Source organism: Neopsephotus bourkii, unplaced genomic scaffold (genome assembly GCF_033783945.1).
Source record: "Neopsephotus bourkii isolate Nb327-2 ecotype Australia unplaced genomic scaffold, CSIRO-AGI_Nbou_v1 NB_1624, whole genome shotgun sequence".
NCBI classification, from domain to species: Eukaryota; Metazoa; Chordata; class Aves; order Psittaciformes; family Psittacidae; genus Neopsephotus; species Neopsephotus bourkii.
The window spans coordinates 4348870-4371611 of NW_026902099.1; the positions used below are offsets into that span (position 1 = coordinate 4348870).

Sequence of the window (22742 nt, forward strand, 5' to 3'; positions counted from 1 at the left end):
TGTGGTTAGTGTACAAGAACAGACTGTGTTTATGAATAGTTTTAAGTATCAGAGAAGAAGAGAAGAATTTGCAGCTGCTTTTTTTCCAAAGTCCAGCTCTTCACGTTATGCCTTTGGTAGTGGCTTTCAACCTCACAGTTTGAACAAATCTGCACAGCTCTTACTTTCTCAGGAGAACTTCTGGAAGAGTTTTGTATATCTTCACAGTAGTCATTAGACTTCATTAACCTGCATAGGTTAACCATGACAAGCACAGGACAGGCTGGCTCCCAAGCTAGGGTTTGTGTCACTGGGTTATAAACAATATTATCCCATAGCGCCTTCGTATCTGTGCACAGAGAGTGGAAATGTTATTAAAGATGTCTAAAGATGAATCAGAATTGTTCATAAACCTGGTAACTATGCATGTGCTTAAAACCAAAACCATTGCTTTTCCATTTCCTTGGTATTTTCACCCATCAAAACTGCAGTTTTGTCCTTCCTGTGACTACATAAAGGTTTGTAACCTATGCTTCAGAGCATCAGAGAATGGCATTAGAGAATGACTGCAGTTGGAGGGGAAGGAAAAGACACAGAATAAAAAAGGAAGAAAAGAATCATGGGATCCATGATCCAGATTTCCTGCACTTGCAAATCATAACTATTCCAAGCACAGGAAATAGGTAGGAATAAGAGAAAAACTGGAAAAAACCAACCTGTGCCCCATGAGACCCATTCTCAAGCTGAACAGCTACTGAGAATAGAGGGTAGGACTTCATACTGCAGATGGACAATAGGCTTTGCTTTGATAACCTTTAAGCCAGATCTGACTACATGGCATATACATAGCTACAGACAGAGCACTCCTGTTTGTGCTCTCTATTGCATAAATAGAGAAAATTTATTTATTCAAACTTCACTCCATTGCTATAAAGGAATGGTAGTGTCATAAACTCTATATTCTTCCACAATAAAATAAATTGGAAATTAAAACTGGGCTCAATAAAGAGGAAAATCTCTCCCTGAAGTCCTCTTCTCATAGCAGTATTGCAAAGCTGACCTCAGTGGCTTTTCCTCCTTCTGGCCAGTTTGTGTGTGACTTAGAAAATGGGGGAAATTACTGGAAAGTTACTTAGTGTTTATATTGGCATAAACTTGGTGAACAATTTGGTCTGAGAGTAAGTTCTTTAGTCTACCCACAGTGAAACAAAACAATCATGATGATTTCCTTGAAGTTTTGCAATGTATGGTTTTAACTTTAAGTGAATTTCAAATTGTGACATACCACTGGAGCTACTCATATATAAAAAGTAATCACATAGTACTTGCCATTTTCAAAAGGGCAAAGTTGTATCCTCCTTGCATCTGGAATTGCCAGCCAGCCCTACAACCCCAAAAGTGGTCATTAGCTAGAGGTTCTCAGATACAACAGTTTTTAACATTCTAGTCATAATAAGACAGAAAACCTTTCCACCAAAGATAAAGATGTTGTGTTTATTAGAAAGCTTTGGAAGTATTTTTTAAAATAAACTTTTGCACTGGATATCTATTTTACTGTTTGTCGTTACGGGAACTGGAGCTGATGAACCAAGGGGATCCCTTCTAATACTATATTGTTACTATTTCTGAGTCATATATTTAGCTCAATTTCCTGTAGAAAGACTTCCAGTTTGATTTTCATTAAGTTTGTTACAGTGTCATTACTTTCCAGGGATAATAAAAGACATTCAAGAATCTCAATATCAGACCTTCTGGCCTTTGTAGTGGTAAAAGATGTATTCTTAAAATCTGAGGACTAAAGCTCAGCCCAATCTGCAAGCATATGTGCATGGCTATTATTATAACCTAATTATTTAGATTAATGTGCAAATGTTCCTATTACTCACAGTTCCCATCTGTTTGCCCAGCAATTGTATTGTGGAATTCTCTGCGTATACCCTGAGAGGAATAATATCTTTCCCGTGACCTCATACCTTTCAGAGTGGAATAAAAAAATCCCTAGGCTTGGAAAAGACCCGTGGTTCAACTTGCATATTAAGGTATATGATTTTAGGTGCCTACAGCGCACACATCTGAGTGTGTGTGAGTGAAGTGCCCAAATTACTATTACAATGACCAAATGGAGTCAAGCCAATGCAGTCTACAGTACTATCCATCACATCTCAGAATAGCCATCAACATTTGGTTGGTTAACTGACTACATTAACTAGATCTCCATTGAATAAAGAGTCTGGACATCTAATTCAATTGTAGATATCTACAAGAGGACATCAACATTTAAGTATCTTAATCCATGAGGTTTAAATCCTATCCCAAAATTCACTGAGAAACTAGGTTCACATGGTATCTTTATATCTTACCAAGATCATTTTAAATTGGGCTGGTGACTTTTTATAACTTTTTATGAAATATATTCCAAAAATCTCACTTCTCAGATGATCAGAAATAAAAAGTAAAAAAAGTCTGTAGCTATCCTGAATATATTCATGAAATGATGTTTTCTTCATTCTTGTGGCAAGAATGGCTTTAGCTTAAAAAGCTGTTATTTTTCTGTATAAGTGACCTTTCTGATATGTATTTAGACCACAAATGTATTTTCTATTTTCATGTGTTTTACTATGCTAATAAAACCATGTTCTTTGAATCTTTATTATAAGTCTCTCCATTCCCCAACCATTTTAGATTTTTATGTACATCTTTCATGTGAATCTATCTTTTTTGAGTACAGATACAAGAAACATAAGCAGTATTCAAAGAAGGCCTTGCCCGTACTTTCCTGTTAGTTTAGAATAACCTAATGCACTAGACCGTTGTTCACATTTACATCATGTAAGCATGTTAGTTTAAACATCCTGCAATGAACTATTACACACAGATCTTTTTTCCTCCACTGTTATTTCTAAATGAAGACTCGCATCTTACAGTAATTCTTTCTATTAGAACAAGTGCATGAACTTGCCCTTCATATGTTACACTTTATCCTCCTTTAGTTACGTCACATATAAAGATCTCTAGTCTCTTCCAGTTATCCCGACCCTCTTTCGTTTTGATTACACCTCTCCACTGTGTTATCAGCAAATCTCTAACACATTCACACTTTTTGTGCCCATGTCATTGATGAAAACATTTATACAAAAACTACTCTAAGTGTGGTCCTTACTTAACTTTCCTCCTAGCACAGTCCCATTCAACAGGAGTAGTCAAGTTAGCCCTCCAGCTAGGTGTTATCTACCATACAAATCTTGTTCTCACCCCCAGCTTCTTCAGTTCCTCTTTTAGTTTCTCATGCAATACTATATCAGATGCTACGCTGAAATTCAGTCAGATTAAATTTTCCTTCTTTTCATTGCTTAGAAAAAAAACCAGTCAAATTAATCTTACACAATGCTTTCCATAAATTAATGTAAATTGTATCCCATTTTCTTATCTCCGTGTTTTAATTATTGTGTCCTTAAAAAATATATTCTTCATTTACATAAACATAAAGTTAGACAAGTCTTCGTAAAAAACTTAGGTCTAGAACCTTTTTCTTACAGATTTTTCCCCCTTTCTTAGCACAAATCAGAGATAAAATTTCTTTAATCAGAAACACAAGTATATAGTAAATTACAAATTGCATTACCTCAATGCAAAGACAAGGCAGTAGCTGAGAATATTTCAGAGAAACTGATTTTAATGATTCCTTCCCTTTTATCTGAAATTAAAAAGACAGCCATGAAGCCAGGACAGTAAATTAGTTTTAATAAAGCTAAATAAAGCTACAGAAAGCCATTTCCTATGACTATGATCTCAATGAGCATTTCCTCATACAAATCACCTCCCACCAGTTCAGCAAACTGCTTTGAGCTTTAACTCACCACAGCAAATGCTCCTACATCTTCACAAGTAAACCATTTGTGGCACAGGCGAATGTAATAATCTTGATCTCGAATAAAGTTGGATACATTCACTGAAATAATTTTCCTTGCTCTGTCTACATTATAATCAAACTTTCCAGCTGAAAAAGAAAATTCAAGCATGAAATTCACATCTGTTTCTTTATTACTTTATTATTTCTATTTTGTTATTTCTTTAGAAAAGGTACAGAATGAATTTTATAACTTTTATATTCTGATATTCTTAAATATAGTATTATTTTTTTAAATACAATAATTTTCATGAGAATAAATTTCAATATTTTTCTGTTTAAAATGAGCATTGGCAGTACTAAGAGGCCAGGACACTTACTGATTGTACCTCAGTCTTAGTACTTGAAATCTCATGTAGTTAATGTACAAATACCTGAAATATATACACTACAACTACTACAAAAGTTGATTATACCAAGGTTTCAATTTCATTACATAGAGAATACCATGGAATCATATAATGGTTTGGATTGGAAAGGATCTTCAAAGCTCATCTAGTCCAACCTCCCTGCAATGAGCAGGGACATCTTCAACTAGATCAGGTTGCCCAGAAACACATCCAGCCTGGCCTTGAATGCCCCCGGGGTCGTGCATCCACCACGGCTATATGTGCAACTATGTTAGACAAATACAGTGGTGGGGATGGTGGGGTTTTTTTTTATTCGTGGGTGTGCCAAAATCAGGATAGCAGTTTGGCAAATTAATTTATTTATGAGATCTGTTCACAGTTAAAATATAAAACCAGCAATCTGAAAAGAATTAAAAGGGCACAAACTGATTTCCAAAATTTTAAGTATTAAATAGGTTGTCAATATCTTTATCTGCTACCTAGAATTTCCAAGTCAATATAAAGAAACACACCTTCCAGGACATTACCTATCAACTATATGGTAATTATAAGCAATGGTAGTTGTAAATCACTGTTTTTTTTCCCTGATTATTCAGCTATGAAAACATTTCTCTGTATATATTGCCAGAAATATCTCACAGCTTTAAACTGTATAAAAGATCAACTCACCTGAACAAGCTGGAATATATTTTCCCACATCACTGTTTCTGCAATCTGCAAAATAGAAGCTAGAGTTTTCTTCAGTGCTGCTTTATTTATATAACTGTGTAAACAAACTGCCAAATTATCCAAAAGCTTCCCAACAAGAAACCTCTCTCTTATGCCTGCTTTTTAAAGGCAGATTTGCATCCACTTCTAGATACACACAAAAAAGAAAAGTACCCTTGCCACACACAGAGATTATATCACAACTTGCTTTAAGCAAATATCTCACTCGTGGGGAATTTCTACTGGAAAACCTCAGCAGCAGTTTAAGGTGGCAGTCTAGATTGTAACACTGCACTTCTTTACCTAGTACCTAACGGTAATTTAATTAATAATAATAATTGTTGTTGTTGTTCCTATTATTATTATTATTTCAGTTATCCTTTCCTTGAAAGCTACTCCTGTTGTTTACCAAGCACGTTCCTCTATTATAAATAACTTCGTATTTTTGCTATTCTGACAGTACTCTAGGCTTAGAAACACCTTATTTAGCTCCCAGGGAGAATTACAGCCCAAGTAATTCTTTCAGAACTAATACCTAATATTTGTATCTCCAAAAATTAAATCTTGATTTAAGAACACTGTATCAGCTCATAATATTCTGCCTACTGTTTTCACCTCTCCTTGCCTAAATCAGGGCAGCACTTTGCTGTCATTTCCCACACAACTCTTTTCCCTGGGAAATATTTCCTATTTCCGTTTGTTTACTCACCCTTACTGTCTGAAGAGTGTCTTAAAACTCATCTTTATAAAACCTTACTTCCTCCCCCTCTTTATTCACAAAGTACATATCTACTTCAACAGTGAAACAGGATTTATCAAGAAAGGCTTTTTAAACGCAAGAAGGCTTTACTCCAAGGAAAGCGTGAAAGTGCTAAAATGTGCCTGTGTGGAAGGGATGACACTCTACCAGCGGGAAAGGGGAAGAGGTACCCATGCACGGCCTCTGGGGATGGGAAGGCAGGACAGTCCCAGGCACTGGATCAAACATGGGGTCTCATTTCACTTTTTGCACCACCATTTAGTCTCCACTAGCCACACTGCATCTTGGTTAGACCACAGCACTGAAGCTATTTATAGATGCATATGGTAGGCGCTTTACCCTAAAACCGTGGAAAAGTAATACCTATCCTTATCTAGTTACATGAAATCAAGAGACAGAACAGCTAGCTAATGAAAGTAAAAGAAATTTCTTTGCATTTTCTCATTGAATTTTCTTCAGTCTCTGAAACCACCTGTGGCCTAACTATGAAGAGAGGCAGAGGCTCAACATTCTGCACAGAGTACAGAGAACTGAACCTGCAGGGAGAGAAAGAGCACATGCCAGTTACAAGAAGGCCAATTAGGATGAACACATAGTGTGGTTCAGTTTCCCATGTACTGTTAGATATAAACTCTGCTCTCTTTTTTATAGCAAGTCAGACATTCATATGCATAAAATAAATCATCAAAATGCAGAATAAGACTGGTCTTTGCATACATGAACAACCATCAATTAGATCAGTGTATCCCAGAATGTGATTTGGCTTTGCATTTGGGCTTTTTTGGGGGTTGTGTTTTTTTATTTGAGAAGATGTTTCTTGAAAAACATCTGGTTTAAGATGTTTTCCTACCTTCAACAAAGTATTCCTGACTCCTCTTGACTTCACAGTAATTTGGTACTGTTTTCATGGTCACATAGATGTGCTGTGCTACATTGACTTCAATGCAATTGAATTGTATCTGTACCTGTTTAAAACATTTACAAAATCAAGTTTGTGTGTGACTTCCAGAATACATGAAAACCACTGGTCATCAGAGTTAAGCAAGTAATATTCTTTGATCATATTTGTTTATATTTACAAGGAGCAATAAGCAGTCTCAGATATTGTAGCAGTAAGAATGTAAAATAATCAAGATTTCGAAGGGTATCATTATTTCTAATTCAGGATGTTGCTGTTTTTGTCACTTCCACAAATCTGAATATTTACAGGCCATCAATTAATCCTAAAAGCATAGAAATACAGGTATCCAAGGCTTGTTGGACTTCAAAAGCAAAAACTTCTTTCACACTGCCAAAAGTCCCAGTCTGTGGGCATTTTACAAGCACAAACAGTTGCAAGATAGGGGGAAAAAAAGCCTGTTTAAAGATTTAATGGCAACTTCAGCAAATATGTTTGCTCCAGTAACAGTTTGTGAGAGAGAAAATAATTTAGGTAACAAAAGCTGAGGTCCAGTTACAGCACGTTATTCTGACAGCAGTAACTATTAAATTCCATGTAGGTTTTCATGTTGTGTATATTCTTATTTGGTACAAGGCATTTGGAGGGGAAAATGCATCTTACAGTCACTGAGCTAAAACTAAGAAAATTTAATTAAATGTATTTGTTGATTATTGCCTATAAACTTAGCTTACTTTGAAAGCCACCAGTTGTTCAATGCTGGCCCTGCATTGCCTGTAAGACTGTTTGATCATCAAGTGGTACAGAGCATATACTGCAATTGCGGTTTGGGGCAAGAACTTTATTTCACATGTGCAATCAATGTAACATTTACAAAGCACATGAAGTAACACATTTTAATAACAGTTACCCACCAGTAACTGTCTTTCAAACAGTTGGACAAGGATGGTTCTTATGTTTTATCCCCAATTGCAAATTTTGATAACAAATACTTCTGGGTTTAATTAAGCAAAAAATTGTACTCTGTTGTTGCATTTATTACCATGAGTTTAGGACACAATGGCTGTCTTCTAGATGTGCAAATTCCACTTAGATGGCTGGACTTACATAAATCATATGTATGCGTTTAAAATCCCTGTGGAATTGTGCTTCCCATCATTTGGAGTTACAAAAGTTTTCCAACAATTTGGTGGGTGCAAAAGGAAAGCTAGCAAGATTGATGTGAAAATTAGGCTTTGAAGAGGAAGCTTCTCCTGCAAAAATGTAAGTGGAGGAAGTACAAAAATGGTGGAGAATTCAACTTATAGGTTGTAAAAGGACATTTTTTTAGTTTCATCTAACAATGCTGAAGCATACATTTCATTGCAGTTTTCCACAAAATCAACAAAAACAGAAAATAGGAGATATAGCTCCTTATTTTCCCAAAGTCTCATAAACATTTAAAAGAATATCAACCCAAAATAAAGAAATCTACCTTTTTTCCATTAAGCATCTTGCTTTTTTTTCTAGCAAACCTCACATTTACGCACTGAGATTGCTGTGTGTCCAGTGAAAGAGAGCAGATTTCCAGCCCACGGATATTCTCTGAAATGAGTTAGGAATAGATTTCAAAACCAGAATTTGAGCATCTTTAAGAAAAAGAAAAAATAAATGAAAATATATCATATTGTAAGCTTTCCTTCTGAGTGAAAAGCACAGGTGTTTTATCTTGTTAAAAAAGGGACATTATATATAACACACAAATGGGAGTAGGAGGAAGGATGTCATGCAGATTGCTACAAACAGAAACTTTAATTATGCAAAATCTCATGCAAATTAAAACAAAACAAAACAAAACAAAACAAAACCTATTAACTCTGAGTGAAGTACACCAGGAAATATCTAAATAGCAACACACTAAGCACACGAATGGTGGAGTGTTAGTAAAAATAGACTATGCCCCAAAAGTCTGAGTGCTTTCATTTTATTCTGGAGCAGAATTGTAACCTCAGACACATAATCTGTTTTTTCCTTCTATTGGGTCAGTCACTCATGTCTGGGTTAGCAGGGCAGAGAGAATTAGTGTGTGTGTGTGTGCATGCACGCATGTCAGAGCAAGAAAGAAAAGGGCAGCAGTATGCCTGGGGCACTGGTAGAGGATAAGTGTATTATGTTGGAAGGAAAAATTCAGTTGTCTTTAATTCACTATCTCAGTTCTCACTCCCTTGAGAAGCGCCACAGCTTTATCCTGTTTTGTAGTAAAATGGTTTCACAAAAAAAATATCTTTCTAATTACATGAAAACAGCTTGGACACAAATATCGCAATATAGAACAAAATTTGGCTGAAAAGCCATAAACAAAAAGTAAACAGAAATATTCAGTAGCAAATCTGCTTCCTACCATCCAGACTCAGTGTTCCTTTAATGTTTAAATGAAGAGAGCATGGGCTTCCTTGGGCACATTTCATCACTGTTGAGATCTTCATGCTTTTCAGTACCATGGAAGGTAAAGATGCAGGAGCCTCATGGCAGAAGCTGTTAAAAATACCACCTGCAAATGCAAAGAAAGAGAAATCTCATTGTGCACAGGATACCTGAGTCAGAGAAAGCACCAAAGATAAAGCTCCAGTTCTACTGAAATCAATAAGAAAATCACCACTGACTTCAGCAAAGCCAGTAATTTACTTAACACTTTCACATGGACAATATAGCTAGTTGGCTTCACTACCAATGCAGGAGGGATTGGAAAGAACTAAATTACAGATGGGGTTTGGTAATACATTTCCTGGCTTAGAGAAGTGTTAACGCATAAGAGAAAGGAATCACATTTCTAACAATTAAAGCTAGAAGAGCACACCTATACTAACAGTATGGCTAGGCTAATAGACCATTTAAACTTTTTTTGAAAACCATTACCTGTATCTTATTGGCACTCTCATAGATAGTATTTTAATTTTAGATTTAGTTAATGCTAAATTAAATGTTACATGTTAAAATATCCCTTTCACACAAGAGGGCACCATTGTATTCCTAGTCCTGGAAAAGTCCCTCACACCTGCAAGATTTCCTTCTGCTTTAGGCCAGAACAGCAAGAGCAGGATAAATATTATCCAGACTTTCTTCCAGGTGCAAACAGTAGGCACAGAACATAACTACCATGTCTCATTTTATTTTCCTATGGAAATCCCTCCCCAGAAAGGCCCTAAATCTCATCAGTGAATGATGTTTTATCTGCTTTTATTTCTCAGACTGCCATGCACAGAAATCAAGTATTTCTTTATGAATTTATGTTGGTACAGTGGATTTACAGAATCATAAAATCAAATAGGTTGGAAAAGACCTTTAAGATTATCAAGTCCAACCTTTAAATTTAATCCCAAATGCATTCCTTGGCCGTCTCTATATCACAAACACTGCTTTTAGTCTCAAAAATTAAGAGATTCAAGAAACCATCAGAACAAATAGCCAGGGAATTGGGGTTTGCCCCTGGGCTTTGTGGAATACAATACAGCACACCTCAGTTTAGTTGCAATTACTTCATAGCAATTTCTTTGAAACATTTCTTACCCTTCCACTTTGGTACATAGCATGGAAGTTAAAAGTCAACCAAGTAAAACAAAGTATTTTACTGCACATTCTCCTCCCCCCCGGAGAGGCTGCAAGAACAAAAAAAACATTCGACTCTTAGTTACACTGCTTAACATACTCCTAGGAGGAGTTCAACTAGTATGGTGAAGAGCATAGGATGAAACACCAGTGCCACGACACTCTGCGCACCATAAAATACAGGATAACACTCTTAAATTGTCAGGAAAGGGTGCATCCCTCAATGCCTACCCAAGAATTGTCAAGCATGGATGCCTGTTGACTCACATGGAAGATACATCCACAGTTCTCACAGAGAAAAGGTAGGGTGTGGAGGAGGACAAAGAGCAAAGCTTATCCATACTTACCCCTTCAAACCTTCCAGTGAAGGAAAGTGATCTAAATTTAAAGACTGAAGGTCAAGGATCAGATACTGATACATGCAGGACGGGAAGACAGGCTGACATAAGGCTTCAATATGTCGGGCCTTAAGGTGCCCTCACACTTGGTATCAGGAGAAATAAGTCCTTGATAATACACATCAAATGTCATAAAAAATAAACACTTCCCACCTGAATCTCCACTCCATCATCTTGGTTTTGAGCCATTAAACATCTTTTGGAGGCAACAGGATTACTGATATGAGCCAAGTGGAAAAAAATGGAAAAACAATGACACTTTACCTCAACTGACAGTAGAGTCAACTCTTGATTATCCAAGGTAATCTTGGTAACAAGAGAAGACAATTTGTGCAAACCAAAGAAAAAGCACAGATCATTCAAAACATACAAATTGGGCTTTAAGAGCAGAGGAGTACATAGATTTTTGAAGACTCTGTAAACCTGCTTCCACAGAGATGAGAGAGCCTTACAGTACAGTGCACAGCAGCCAGATGTGAACACCGTACTCCATGTGCCAAGAATGGGTGGTGTAATAATCCTGAAGGTATCAGGATGAAGAGTTGCTGTACATCACCCAATCAATCCACCCACAGTTAACTGGGAGGCTATTATATTGCAGAACTACTGGATAATTATTATTAATAATGTGATAAGTGATGATTAGTTTTAGCTCTGTCTCTTTCCTCAAAAAGATCCTTTCTTGACTGCATCACAGGACACGCAGTTGTGAATACCAAATGGTATTTAGGAGCAATTGTTTCTGCTCAGTTCTTTGATTGTTGGTGTAAATTTCTTGATCCAGGACTGTAATCTAGCTAATTCCCATGTCTGTGTAGAAACTATTTAATGGAAGAGCAATGTGTATATATATACATTGTCACAGCTGACAGTTCTTTACAAAGTATTCTGTTTGAGTGAATCTGACTATATTATTTGACCCTACTAATTTTTAGGAGAGACTATCATGACTTAATTGAATTTGGTCCTTAGTTATTACTGTATGAGGTAAGGTATTACCAGATGTCCCGTTCTTGGAACTATCTCAGAAGAATTCTAAGTCATGACTAGGTGCATTACTGACACTAGATTGGTGTCAGGCAGATGCAAAAACACAGTTTTGAGGACTACTGTCTATCCATAAGCAGGGACACTGTCCTTGTTTACAGTTTCAAAGTCAGAACAAATAAGCAGTACACTGAATAAAATAAAATGATTCTTCCACTTTGGATTTTTTCCATTATGATCCGTTTTGAGAATTGCAAAAGTTGCTGCAAAACTCATTATTAATAACTTAAATGTATCATATCATGCATGAGGATATTAGTTTTGGATCAAAATAAATATATGATACAAGGAAAAGCTGTCAGAAAATAATTTTAATTCTATAAGTCGTCGCAGTATGACACTCATTTCTGACTAATTCTTCAGTAAACTCTTACCTTATCATCGTTTAATCCCCCTGCCTTAGATAGCTTCCTCTGGAACATACACCCCTTTCCTTTTCTCACGAGTAGTTTGATCTACACCCCAGAAGACATAAAGATACATCTTGCTACACAAACCATCTGCTAGATAAATCTTGCCTACACTTTATCTTTATGAATTATAACTGTAATTAGCCCTACATGAGAGAGGGATTGTTGCTGTAATAAAAGATTCCTTAATTATGGACACATATAAGCCCATGCATAAAGAAGCCAAGGCTTATTATTCAGTATGTAGACACTTTCCTTGTACTTTCGCCATCAGCTCAACCACAGCAGATTATTTTTTTATCTGATGATGCAGCAATCAACCCAGAACTGTCACGACAGCAAAACACACCTTATGTATACTTGGATAATAGAAGCCAGAGCTGAGCAATGAATACGTAACAGAAATTACTAGATGGATAATTTGAAGCCTCAGGCAAGAATGTGAAACTGGAGAACAGCAAAAAAAAATTGCAGAGAAAACACATTAACAAGTCCAGGCCAACACCCAATAGAAAATCCTAACTGTTTTTTGTTCTGTATTTCTCCCCTACAGGAATTATAAGAATCTGAACTACTTAGGATGCTGACAGTGCTAAAACTGTGAACATATCTAAAGGACACTAAAACTGCTTCAATGGAGCATCATTCCATGAGTATAAAATATAGTAGCATTTCTAACCTATCTGCATGATTTACCACAATATCTGATGCATCTGTGTGTTAGGATGGTTCAACAAAACTCATAAACAAACTAGATATCCTAAGATAACCACATGGTGCACTTCAGTTAATGAATACCAAAATTGACTACTTAAAAGTACTTAGACCAATTATGAAATTGATTAATCTCAGACTGACAGCCTCTCTTTCCCAATAGATTTTAACGCACAGTAAATTAGAAGAGTTTCACAGGTGTACGTTCAGAAACATTTCAAACTTTCAAGGATATTGGGCAGCACAGTGACACACCGTGCTAAATTTAAGGCTTTTTAAAAATCATAAACATATTGATATCAATGTCTGGGTATATTGCAGTGAATTTCAAATACTACAGTAGCCCTTAGGGACTACCAATAGTGTAGAAGAGCAGGAGGGAGAAGGCGGAGTAAAACCTACTGCCAAATACCACTGAGCTCATAGCTGTGAATTCAAGGAAATAGTCATCTTTTTGTGGCAGCTAAAAGCAGCAACTACTGAAAAGGTGTTCTATTATTAAGGTCTTTTAAGGTAATTTTATCTCAGTAAATAATAAAAAGAATTACTATGGAAAAGGAAATACGGAAATGAGTATACACCCACTGTTGCACAAGTGAATTAGGATGAAGACTAGAAAAATGTCTTTTCATCACCTCTATAAGGCTGAGTCATCCTGCATGTTACTTGTATTAAAGATAGCTGATAAGTCATCTTCAGGCAGCACTGAAAACCTACAACCAGGTCTGCTTCATGTACATCATCTTGAAAGATAAGATCTTTAGTTTACAAACTCTTCTGTGCCCAAAGTGTATATCCAGCTAAGAGCTAAACACCTATTTTAAGCTTATATGCATCATCTGCGTGACCCTGCATCTGTGTGACCCTGAGCAGGGGTTTTGGACCAGATGACCTCCAGAGGTCTCTTCCAGCCTCAACCAGCCTGTGATCTAAGCACCTCTGGCAGTCAACAGAGGGAGAACCCCTCTCACCTCCCTCCCAGCACATAAAGCACCTTGTCCTAAGATGGGTGAGTCACCACCTCGTGGTACATGTAATGAGTTTTCACTATCTAGATCTAAATTTGTGTAACACCCAGCACAGATTTTAACTCACAACCAACAGTATTGCAGGTGTCCTTCCCTTTGAGATCAAGGTTGAAGGGCTTGGATTCCTCAGCCTGTGCTGCCCAAGGGCATGAAGGCATGCTTCAGCGAGGCAGAGCAAAGGTCAGTGTTCCTGTTTCTTCTCCAGCGTTCCATGTAGTTTGTGTAGCTAGGAGCTCAGCTGCCTAATCCTGAAGAGATTCATTCAAAATCCTTGAACCAGCCACCAACAGTTCACTCTACTCACTAGCAGAAGACTACAGACTTTTTCAGGTAGGACTTTTAACTACATCCTTCCACAGCCATGTCCTTTCTCCCCACTCCAACACGTGTCCCATAAATGCCATGCTTTCAGAGTAAGACTCCCGGCAGCTGATATTCAACTCACACCTCAGGCCAAAGCATCAGCATTTCACACACTTGCAGCTTCGCATTGCAGCTTCTCCCTGCCTGTGGACTCTGTCACATGCATCCAGGAATGGCACCATGGAGACAAGCAGAGCTCAGAGCTGGGCCTCCAGCTAGGAGGGAACAGTCTACAGGGCACCTGCCTCGTATTTCCCTGTCAAGTGACCATGTGCACTAAAGGAGTGATTCATGGACGCTCAGGTTCAGGTAATTCAAGAGCTGTATTATTACTGTAGGTAATAAGTAGAAGCAATAAAAACATGTGAAATGACTAAGCAAATTCTCCCAATGACCATCTATGGTAAGAAAAATTATAAAGCAACAATGCACAGTCATTATTAACCTATTATTTATCAGAGCCTACCAATTTGCAGTGTTTCGTAGAAGGAAACCGGTGGCAAACATCCTGGCAGGACAGGGACTGGATGTCACCACGTGGATTTATTAGCTGCAATAAATTATCTTTACCTTTCAAAACCAAACGTAGTAAAAATGTGAATGAGGTATACTCACTGGAAGGCTTGCTTTTACAATGAATCCCCTGCAAACAGAAACAAAAATATTATAAAAGCTGAGGTGACAATAAAAATAAATATTGCTTAATCATTGTACACAAATACAAACATACCTTAAACAAGTAAACATACAGTCCACAATAGAAACAATTTTTGAGATTAAACAAAGGTTTTCAAATACATTGAAAGTGCACATCACTACTCTGTATGACAACCTGATATATGTGGGGACACAAGATCCGTAATACCCTTATTTTCAAGTATTTCTACTGAGGTGCAATTGTTCTAACAAGTTTAACAGTTCAATCAAATACAGACGTCATTTCATCAGGTACTGACATTCACAGTGACAAATAGTTTATTCTTTACAATGGACTGCTTCTTACCAGGGCAAGAAACCAAGAGACTTTTTAATGGAAGATATCTAGAACACTAATGACTATTATATGATTTTTTAGAGGATCACACCAGGCCAGTGGAAGGAATTATTACAGTAATTGCAAATGAAGTTTAGAAATAAGACTTTCATTTTTATTTCTTAGAACTATCTGGCTTGGAATCCTGAAAATGAAATTAGGCATAGCACTTAGGGTGTTCAAGTGGGAAAGTGTTTTTTGTAAGTGGCAAAGTAAACGTGACAGTGAGATTTTAGTGAGTGTCCACCTATCTTTCAGACAGATTACATTCATTTTCCCAGTAAAAAAAAAGTACTTAACCACACACTAAAATTCTGTAGAGTATAAAAATAACAAATCTTATTTTGACTATTATGCATGGTATACTAAAGAAAGGCTATTACTTAGCCAGCAAATACAGTTTTCTGCTGTTCTGGCGTTCAAGTTTTTGACGTAGTACTTTTATACCAGTATTCCTTTGTACAGGGCAAAGCTTTCTGCTTCCCTCTAAAATCAGTGTCTCACTCACAGAGACACTTTTGTCATACCCACAAAAGGAGCAGGCACCACCTTGTCTCCTCTGCTCTCAAAGGGACTGGCAGCTCTTGGCCTTTTTAAAACATACTAAGTCAATAAAACAACAACCTCTAAGGTTTAGAGCCAGCAAAAGTCTCTCAGTGGGCGTCCTGAGGTTCTCACATTGCAGACAAACAGACTGCAACCCAGGTACGCGTTAGCACACCATAAAATAACTATTGCTTGGTCATCCGTGAGGCATTCTCATCCACAGGTAATTCTGTCCCCCTCATAAACACAGCTGTAGCGCAAAATCATATTATTGCTCAGGTGAGAAATGACAGCATGTTAGCTATGCTGTGGCAGCTGCATAGAGTACCCATGAAGTGTTTTCGGTCCTTCATTGTTGCTTTTAAGTTCTTAGCTAGGTAAGTTTGTTTTTAAAGGAGGCCTTCAGAAAACCAGTCAACAGGATCTGAACTGTATCAGTTCTCATTCCTCTGTCCTTTTGGCACTTTTATTTTTAAAAATAACTTCTGGAGGTAAGTTCTCACCTTTTACAGCTGGCAGTTTGTGACTATGACTCATAAAAGCAGATGCATTAAAGGTAGCATTTTAAACCACTCATTATAAAAAGACAGAGATGGCCATATATTTTCATACACTGGAGATTATAAAAATTATTTGTGACATTGTTAAAGGTATTACTTTGGCTGCTTCTACACAATACTACATCAACACTCAAAAAAGTGTGGCCTGTTGTGATAGAACAAGGGGTAATGGTTTTAAACTAAAAAAGGGGAAATTTAGACGCAAGGAAGAAATAGTTTACAATGGTGGTTGTGAAGCACTGGCACAGGTTGCCCAGAGAGGTGGTAGATTCCCCATCCCTGGAAACATTCAAGGTCAGGCAACTCTGAGTAACCTGATCTAGTTGAAGATGCCGCTGCTCATTGCAGGGGGGTTGGAGTAGAAGGTCGCTTTTAACCCAAATTACTCTATGCTTGTATAACGGAAATCAAACTTCTTTGCATAACTCTTCTAAAATTGGGTTACTTCTATTTCAGTGGTTTCAGAAATTCCTCAAATCCCCCTGAAGGACCGAAAAACGTAACTGATGCAACCTCATTTCTGCTGTAATATGTTCATAGAAATATTTGTCATATATTAATTCTGCCCCCCACGAAAGAACTTCATTTGTATTTTGATGATTCTCCTAATGCACAAAGATCAACAGAAAGAAGACCACAGCTTCCTGAATAATTCAGTGCAACACTAAACCAATAAAAAAGGAACATGCCACCTCATATAAAACTGCTGGAATTTTAACTGTTGTTTCAAAGCCCTAATTTTGAATTCATTCTAATAGAACCCTGCAGGAGTATGCAGAAGGACAATTTGAATTCAGCCTCTTAACGTGAGGTTCTCCATGGCCTTAGGGTGTGGAACAGACAAATATACAAAATGACTGCAAAAAGTCAACTGAGTGGGCTAAGGAGCTAACTTGCTTACTGAGAAAACCTAACTGTTGGATCAACTCATTGCTGAGCCACTGCTTACTGGAAGAAATTAATCTTTCATGAGGTTGATAATTTAGCAAATTACTTCTGTATTTTTAACTTCCCATTTGGCAGCTAAAGTACTGAAAATATTTTGGTTAGGTGGCTTGAGAGAGTTCCCAATTGCCAGTTAAAATTTCTTTGAACATCATCTTTAAATTAAGCTCTCCAACCGTTCTGTCTGGTTACAATCAGGGCGCAAAAATACGTTAGAAAAAAAATAAAGATTTCATTGAAATAAACCAAAATCTCACAAAACCCAGAGGATTCAGCCTTTTATTTAAAGGCCGGTGCTTTGATGCCCCTGTTATGACACCTGAAGAATGTAAATTACATGTAAATAAATTGTCTTAAGTTACAAACATGGAAAAAAACGAAAATCACCCAGTTCCATGGGGCTGTGGGATGAGGCAAAGATCCACCTGTGCCTTCTGGTCTATCTTAATTAATTACTGGTTTATACTATTGCTCAGATGAATCTTACCATCTGAGCACTTCCCAGTACCATCTTACATTTATTTTCTCATCTTCTCCATGGGAAAAAAGAAACATATCCATTAGTGATTTCTGTTCTGGTAGGGAGATGTTTTGTCATTCCTAAGCACTTGGTTTTGTTCTGGGTGAGGCACTGTGGGGAAGGTTTACATAAAGAATCAAACATTTGCACAAACACTTGCCAGTTACAGAGAGCATTTTGTCACAGCTAAATTCCTCCTTTTTTAATAAGTGTTTCTTTTTATTGTACAATACCAAGGGGGAGGGGTGGAGGCAGTATATTCTTTTATAATCCTTTTGCAAAATAGCCAAAGGAGACCATTTGTCTCAAAGAAGAGCCCAAATAAATTAATCAAGTTCCTCTCCCACTTTCTATATCTTTTGTTTTCAGGAATTTTCAGTGATGAATGCAATAGAAAAACATAACACACTAAAACCAGAATGGAAATTTTCTTCCTCTTTCACAAATGCCGTGGGTGTCTTTTATGCAAAAAATAAGATCCTGATCATGATAGCACATTTTACTCCTATACAGAGAGCATCTTTGATTCTTATCCACTTTGGCAAAGATCCTAAGCAAAATATACTTACACAATGCACAAACAGTTAGGGATTTTCCTGTTTCTCTAGGGTTTTCCCCATTTGTGGTATTACTCAACTGTAGCTAGAGGTTATCTGAACAGACACCACCAACGTGCAGCATTCTGAATAGAAGGTGTGGTGCCAACTTTTTAGCTAGCACAGCGATTTCTCAGTCTAAGCCAACTGTAATATCAAATTCTTTTGTTTAAAGACTGCAGAGAAGAAAGTGAGATCAGCAGAGAAAGACTTGGATTTGGGGGCACAGAGAGCATTTCCATAAATTACCATGGATAAGAAACAAAGATTAGACCTGTTGCCCATTTCCTCTCATATCTCCAGGCACTGAATCAAGTGCAGAATTGTGGAAATTCTTCCCTGAATGCTCTGTCATGCAGGAAAGAATCTGAGGCAAATTCAGTTTCACAGTTCACCTGTTAGCATTGTTGTACCTTGTCCATAGAAGAGTTGGTGGCAGCTCTTCCATAACTCCACAAGGAATAGTACTATTCCTGAATATGCCTTAAAATTTGTTCTTTAATTGAGACAAGGTTGTCAGACACTTAACAATTATCCATTAAGGTGTCTACATTAAAGTCTGTGTACGTAGAGTTGTCCTGGGTTCAGCAGTAGCTACTACTGCTCCTGCTGAACCCAAGACAAAAGGGAAGAGTTCTTCCTCCTTTGAGAGATCTTCAGTGGCAAAGCTATTACCTGCATTTCTACTTTAGTTTCAACTGACAGAGAGGGCACAGAAAAAGGAACACACTGTATTCTGATGTTTCCTTCTATTCCAGCAATTTCTGGTTTTGGCCACCATTAACAGTAAGCATGGGACTGCATGCATTATTACAACACAGGGAAAGTGTAGCCTTGCAACAACGGATGCTCAAATTGTAGCCAAAAGGCTGATAAAGATGATTAATTTAATCATGTTCTTTTTTCTTTCCAGTCCAGAGGGGATGTTCTGCACAGATCCATCTTATTCAGCACAGAATTAGAAAGGATGTCCCAGACCACTGGGTCTAGTCCCCTGATAACAACATCATCCAATCCCCTTCAAAAAGTGGTGAAGCTTCATTTTAAAACCAGTCAGCCTTTTGTGTGCACTACTCCAATAGCCAATGCTATTTCAGAATCCCTGTTCTCTGCCATCACCAAATCTCAATTTCTAATGTAAACACAATAATGGTTAGTTTGTACTGACTTCTGATTGTGCCCAATATCTTTTCACTTAAATAGATGATTTTCACCCTGAAATTTACTTTCCATTTATCTTCAAACAGTAATACACCTTTTCTCATATTTTTATCTGAGACTACAAAAGCCAAGCTTGTTATTCCTCTCTAATAAAACAGGCTTTCCTTCTTACCATCACCTCTCTCAGCTGTTTTTTCTACTTTTAGCATTTGCCCAAATGGAGTGACCAGAACCACACACAGTTCCAAAGACAGTTTCCCACTAGGGTTTATTTGATGTGTTGGAAAATGGTAATCTTTGTCTCAATTGGAAGCACTAAAACCATGTCATACCAGTAGTTATCCTCCAATACAGGGACGGAGCTACTTACTGTTTTCTATGTCAGCAATCCAGCAGCAGCCTTCTTTTCTCCTTCTGCTCACCCCATTTGTTTCATGGGGGAAAAAGCCTAAAGATACTGGGACATAAGAGTCCTAAAAGGTTTCTCATGGCCTTTAATGAAATAATTGAACATGCTGATGCAATCTCAGTCACCTCCATAAACAAAAAAGTCTTTGAGCAGTGGACAGCCACTGTTAAAGTTATATGGCCCTATACAACATAAGAACTTTGAATAGAAATAAGAGGAAACAAGCAGTATCATAAGCTTCTCAGACTACCAAAAATGGCTGTAGTTTCTTTCACAGAGACATTCAGCCCCAAAAACTGTATATAGGGATAACTTCACAAATGGAAACAGAGTATGATTTAGCTTTTTCCAGAGCTATTTGCACAGGCAAAGGAGACAACAGTTTCGTACTTTACATGTCCTTGTTGCTGGTGGGGACTGGGACCTCACAGGACTTTTCTCATTCTATTCTTACAAATGTTACCACTGTATTTAACTTACCAAACGTAAGGAAACAGAATTCTTTACAGTAAGAAAAATCACATGGATCACATAATGATTCTTGTCCCACTAAGAGAAAATAATCTTAACTATATCATAGTCAAGAATTCATACAAAAAGACAAGTTACTGGAAATGGGTGAAAAAGAAAAATAATAGGCTTAGAGAAATTCTGGTTATATTTATTGAGAAACAGAGGAATTATAATGATGAATACACATAATATGATAAATTAGAACTGTTAAAAATTCATAGCGCTGCTGATGCAGTGTCCCCAGAAGACCTTTTCTCAAAAGGAGCATCTGTATTTGTTTTGGTACCATGTGGCATTACTTCCATTGCCAAGGTAAAACTATCTTACTCTTGATCCTTCTTAATTTTTGGCATACCACAAGGTTGTCCTTCAACTTTTACTGACGATGTGGTGATCAGATACATGCAAACAGCATACAATGGGATCAGCTAAGCAATCATAGAAGGAAACAGTTGGACTGTTGTCCATGCAGAAAAGGAAGAGGCACCTAAACTTACAGCAAAGCTTTATTTTGGACTACTTTGAACTACTGCTTCTACAGGAGTGCCTGGATGCTGCTGGATTCTTTAACAGAACACTAAAATCAAAACACTGAATCATGTGTATGCCTTATCCAGCTCCAAGTCTCTCTCTGTGTGTTCCAAGCCAAACAAAAACGGTCCCATGACTTTAGTGCGGTGCTGAACCTGAGAGGTTAAGTACTACTGAGAAGTGGGATCTTATGCTCAGGTTCAGTACAGTGCCAACAAGGTCACACGCTTTTTGGACAAGATCTGGCTTGTGTCCAACAGAGCAAGGTAACATCTGCCTGTGCTAATGCCATGCTGATGTGCTCTCAGCTAAACAGTGAACTGACAACAGGGAAGATACTACTGGGGCGACTGAAGATTATTGGACAATCTTCAGTAACGCTTCACAATGGTCTAAAGCAGAGCCTTTTACCAATTTTTGCCTCCTGCACCATTTGCCACTTCACATGCACATGCAAAGGTATGGACCTATCCTCCAAAACCTGCTGCTTGTCACAAGGCCAGCACTTCCATAACCATCTAGCAGTACTTCAGTAATGTAGGAACATGACTGACACAAGACCCTCAGGCCCCTTTGATTTTTGTCCTTCTCTTTACCTGCTACTATGCAAGTATAAAAGAGATTTTTGTCTTCAAGTCAGTATTATTTCCTCCTGCACCATACTGAAGCAGAGAAATCCTGTTCCTGTATTTTAACTGGACTCTCTTGTACTTTAGCTAGACTGCATGCAGCATATAGTATCTTCTGACCTTTACTGTGGCTGCATGTCTGTACATCTTTTACAGAGCAGAACAAGTGAAAGAGTTGGCAGCACAGTAATTATATCTTTGAGAACTCTTTGCAGAGACATGCATTTATCCTATAAGTGAATATCCAGACAAAATAATATTGCTTTGAGGTCTCACAACGGGGAAGAATGCCCCTTCATATTTTTAAGTGAATTGTATGTAAAAATAACATGATACAAAAAGGAAGTGTATAGAAACCACTTGCTTTTAAATTTATTGGACAAAAGGGAGCTATGACAGTCTGAAATAAAAGCTGCCTGTTCTATTGTATGCTTCAACTACAAGACTAGAAGCAAAATTTACTTGAAGCAAAGTTTTAGGGGAAAAAAATATATATATGCCAATCATTTTGATGTCATGTTTCCTAAAACATTCATACAAGTTGTTAACAATCTGAATTTCATACAATAGACAAAGTAAAATTAAAATGTACTTTGAATGCCATAACCTCAGCTGGTATAAATCAGCACTATCCCATGCACAGTGTCAAAAATTTCAGACTACTCAGCTACTTGAAAGGAAGACTAATCTATCAAATCAGCACTTCTAGTCTAACGAGACAGGGGCATTCTAACACAGCATTAATGGTTAGTTCAGTGAATGACTGGAGATCTCACACAGAGGATGATAAAATGGAAACAAAGAAATCTAGGGTGTAAGGGGCCTCTGGAAGTCACCACGTCCAGCCCATGCTTTGAGGTTAGCATGGAATAATGGTCTCTGTAGCACAGAAAAGGCTACAAAACCTGGGTTTTCACTGTGAGGGTGACCGAGCATTGGAATAGGTTGTCCAGAGAGGTTGTGGAGTCTCCTTCCCTGGAGATACTCAAGAGCTGTCTGTATGCTATCTGAGTAATATGTTCAGGGTGACCCTGCCTGAGCAGGGAGGTTGGATTAGATGATCCCTGATGGACCTTTCCAACCTCAACCATGCTGTGATACTGTGGAGTCAACCAACTCTAAAAGATGATTTAGGTACCTAAAGCATGATTT

General features: G+C 37.5%; 1 protein-coding gene across 1 annotated transcript in view; it reads right to left on the reverse strand.

Annotated features, from left to right (window-relative positions):
- IL17REL (interleukin 17 receptor E like) overlaps positions 1–22742 on the reverse strand; it is a 44513-nt gene that overhangs the window by 11919 nt on the left and 9852 nt on the right. Inside the window, exons 2-10 of the mRNA XM_061372916.1 lie at positions 14763–14790; positions 8983–9132; positions 8077–8186; positions 6555–6669; positions 4906–4950; positions 3837–3976; positions 3602–3673; positions 1309–1363; positions 165–328 (exon numbers count right to left, since the gene is read on the reverse strand). Coding sequence (XP_061228900.1) covers positions 165–328; positions 1309–1363; positions 3602–3673; positions 3837–3976; positions 4906–4950; positions 6555–6669; positions 8077–8186; positions 8983–9132; positions 14763–14790 — 879 coding nt within the window. The remainder of the gene's footprint in view (positions 1–164; positions 329–1308; positions 1364–3601; positions 3674–3836; positions 3977–4905; positions 4951–6554; positions 6670–8076; positions 8187–8982; positions 9133–14762; positions 14791–22742) is intronic.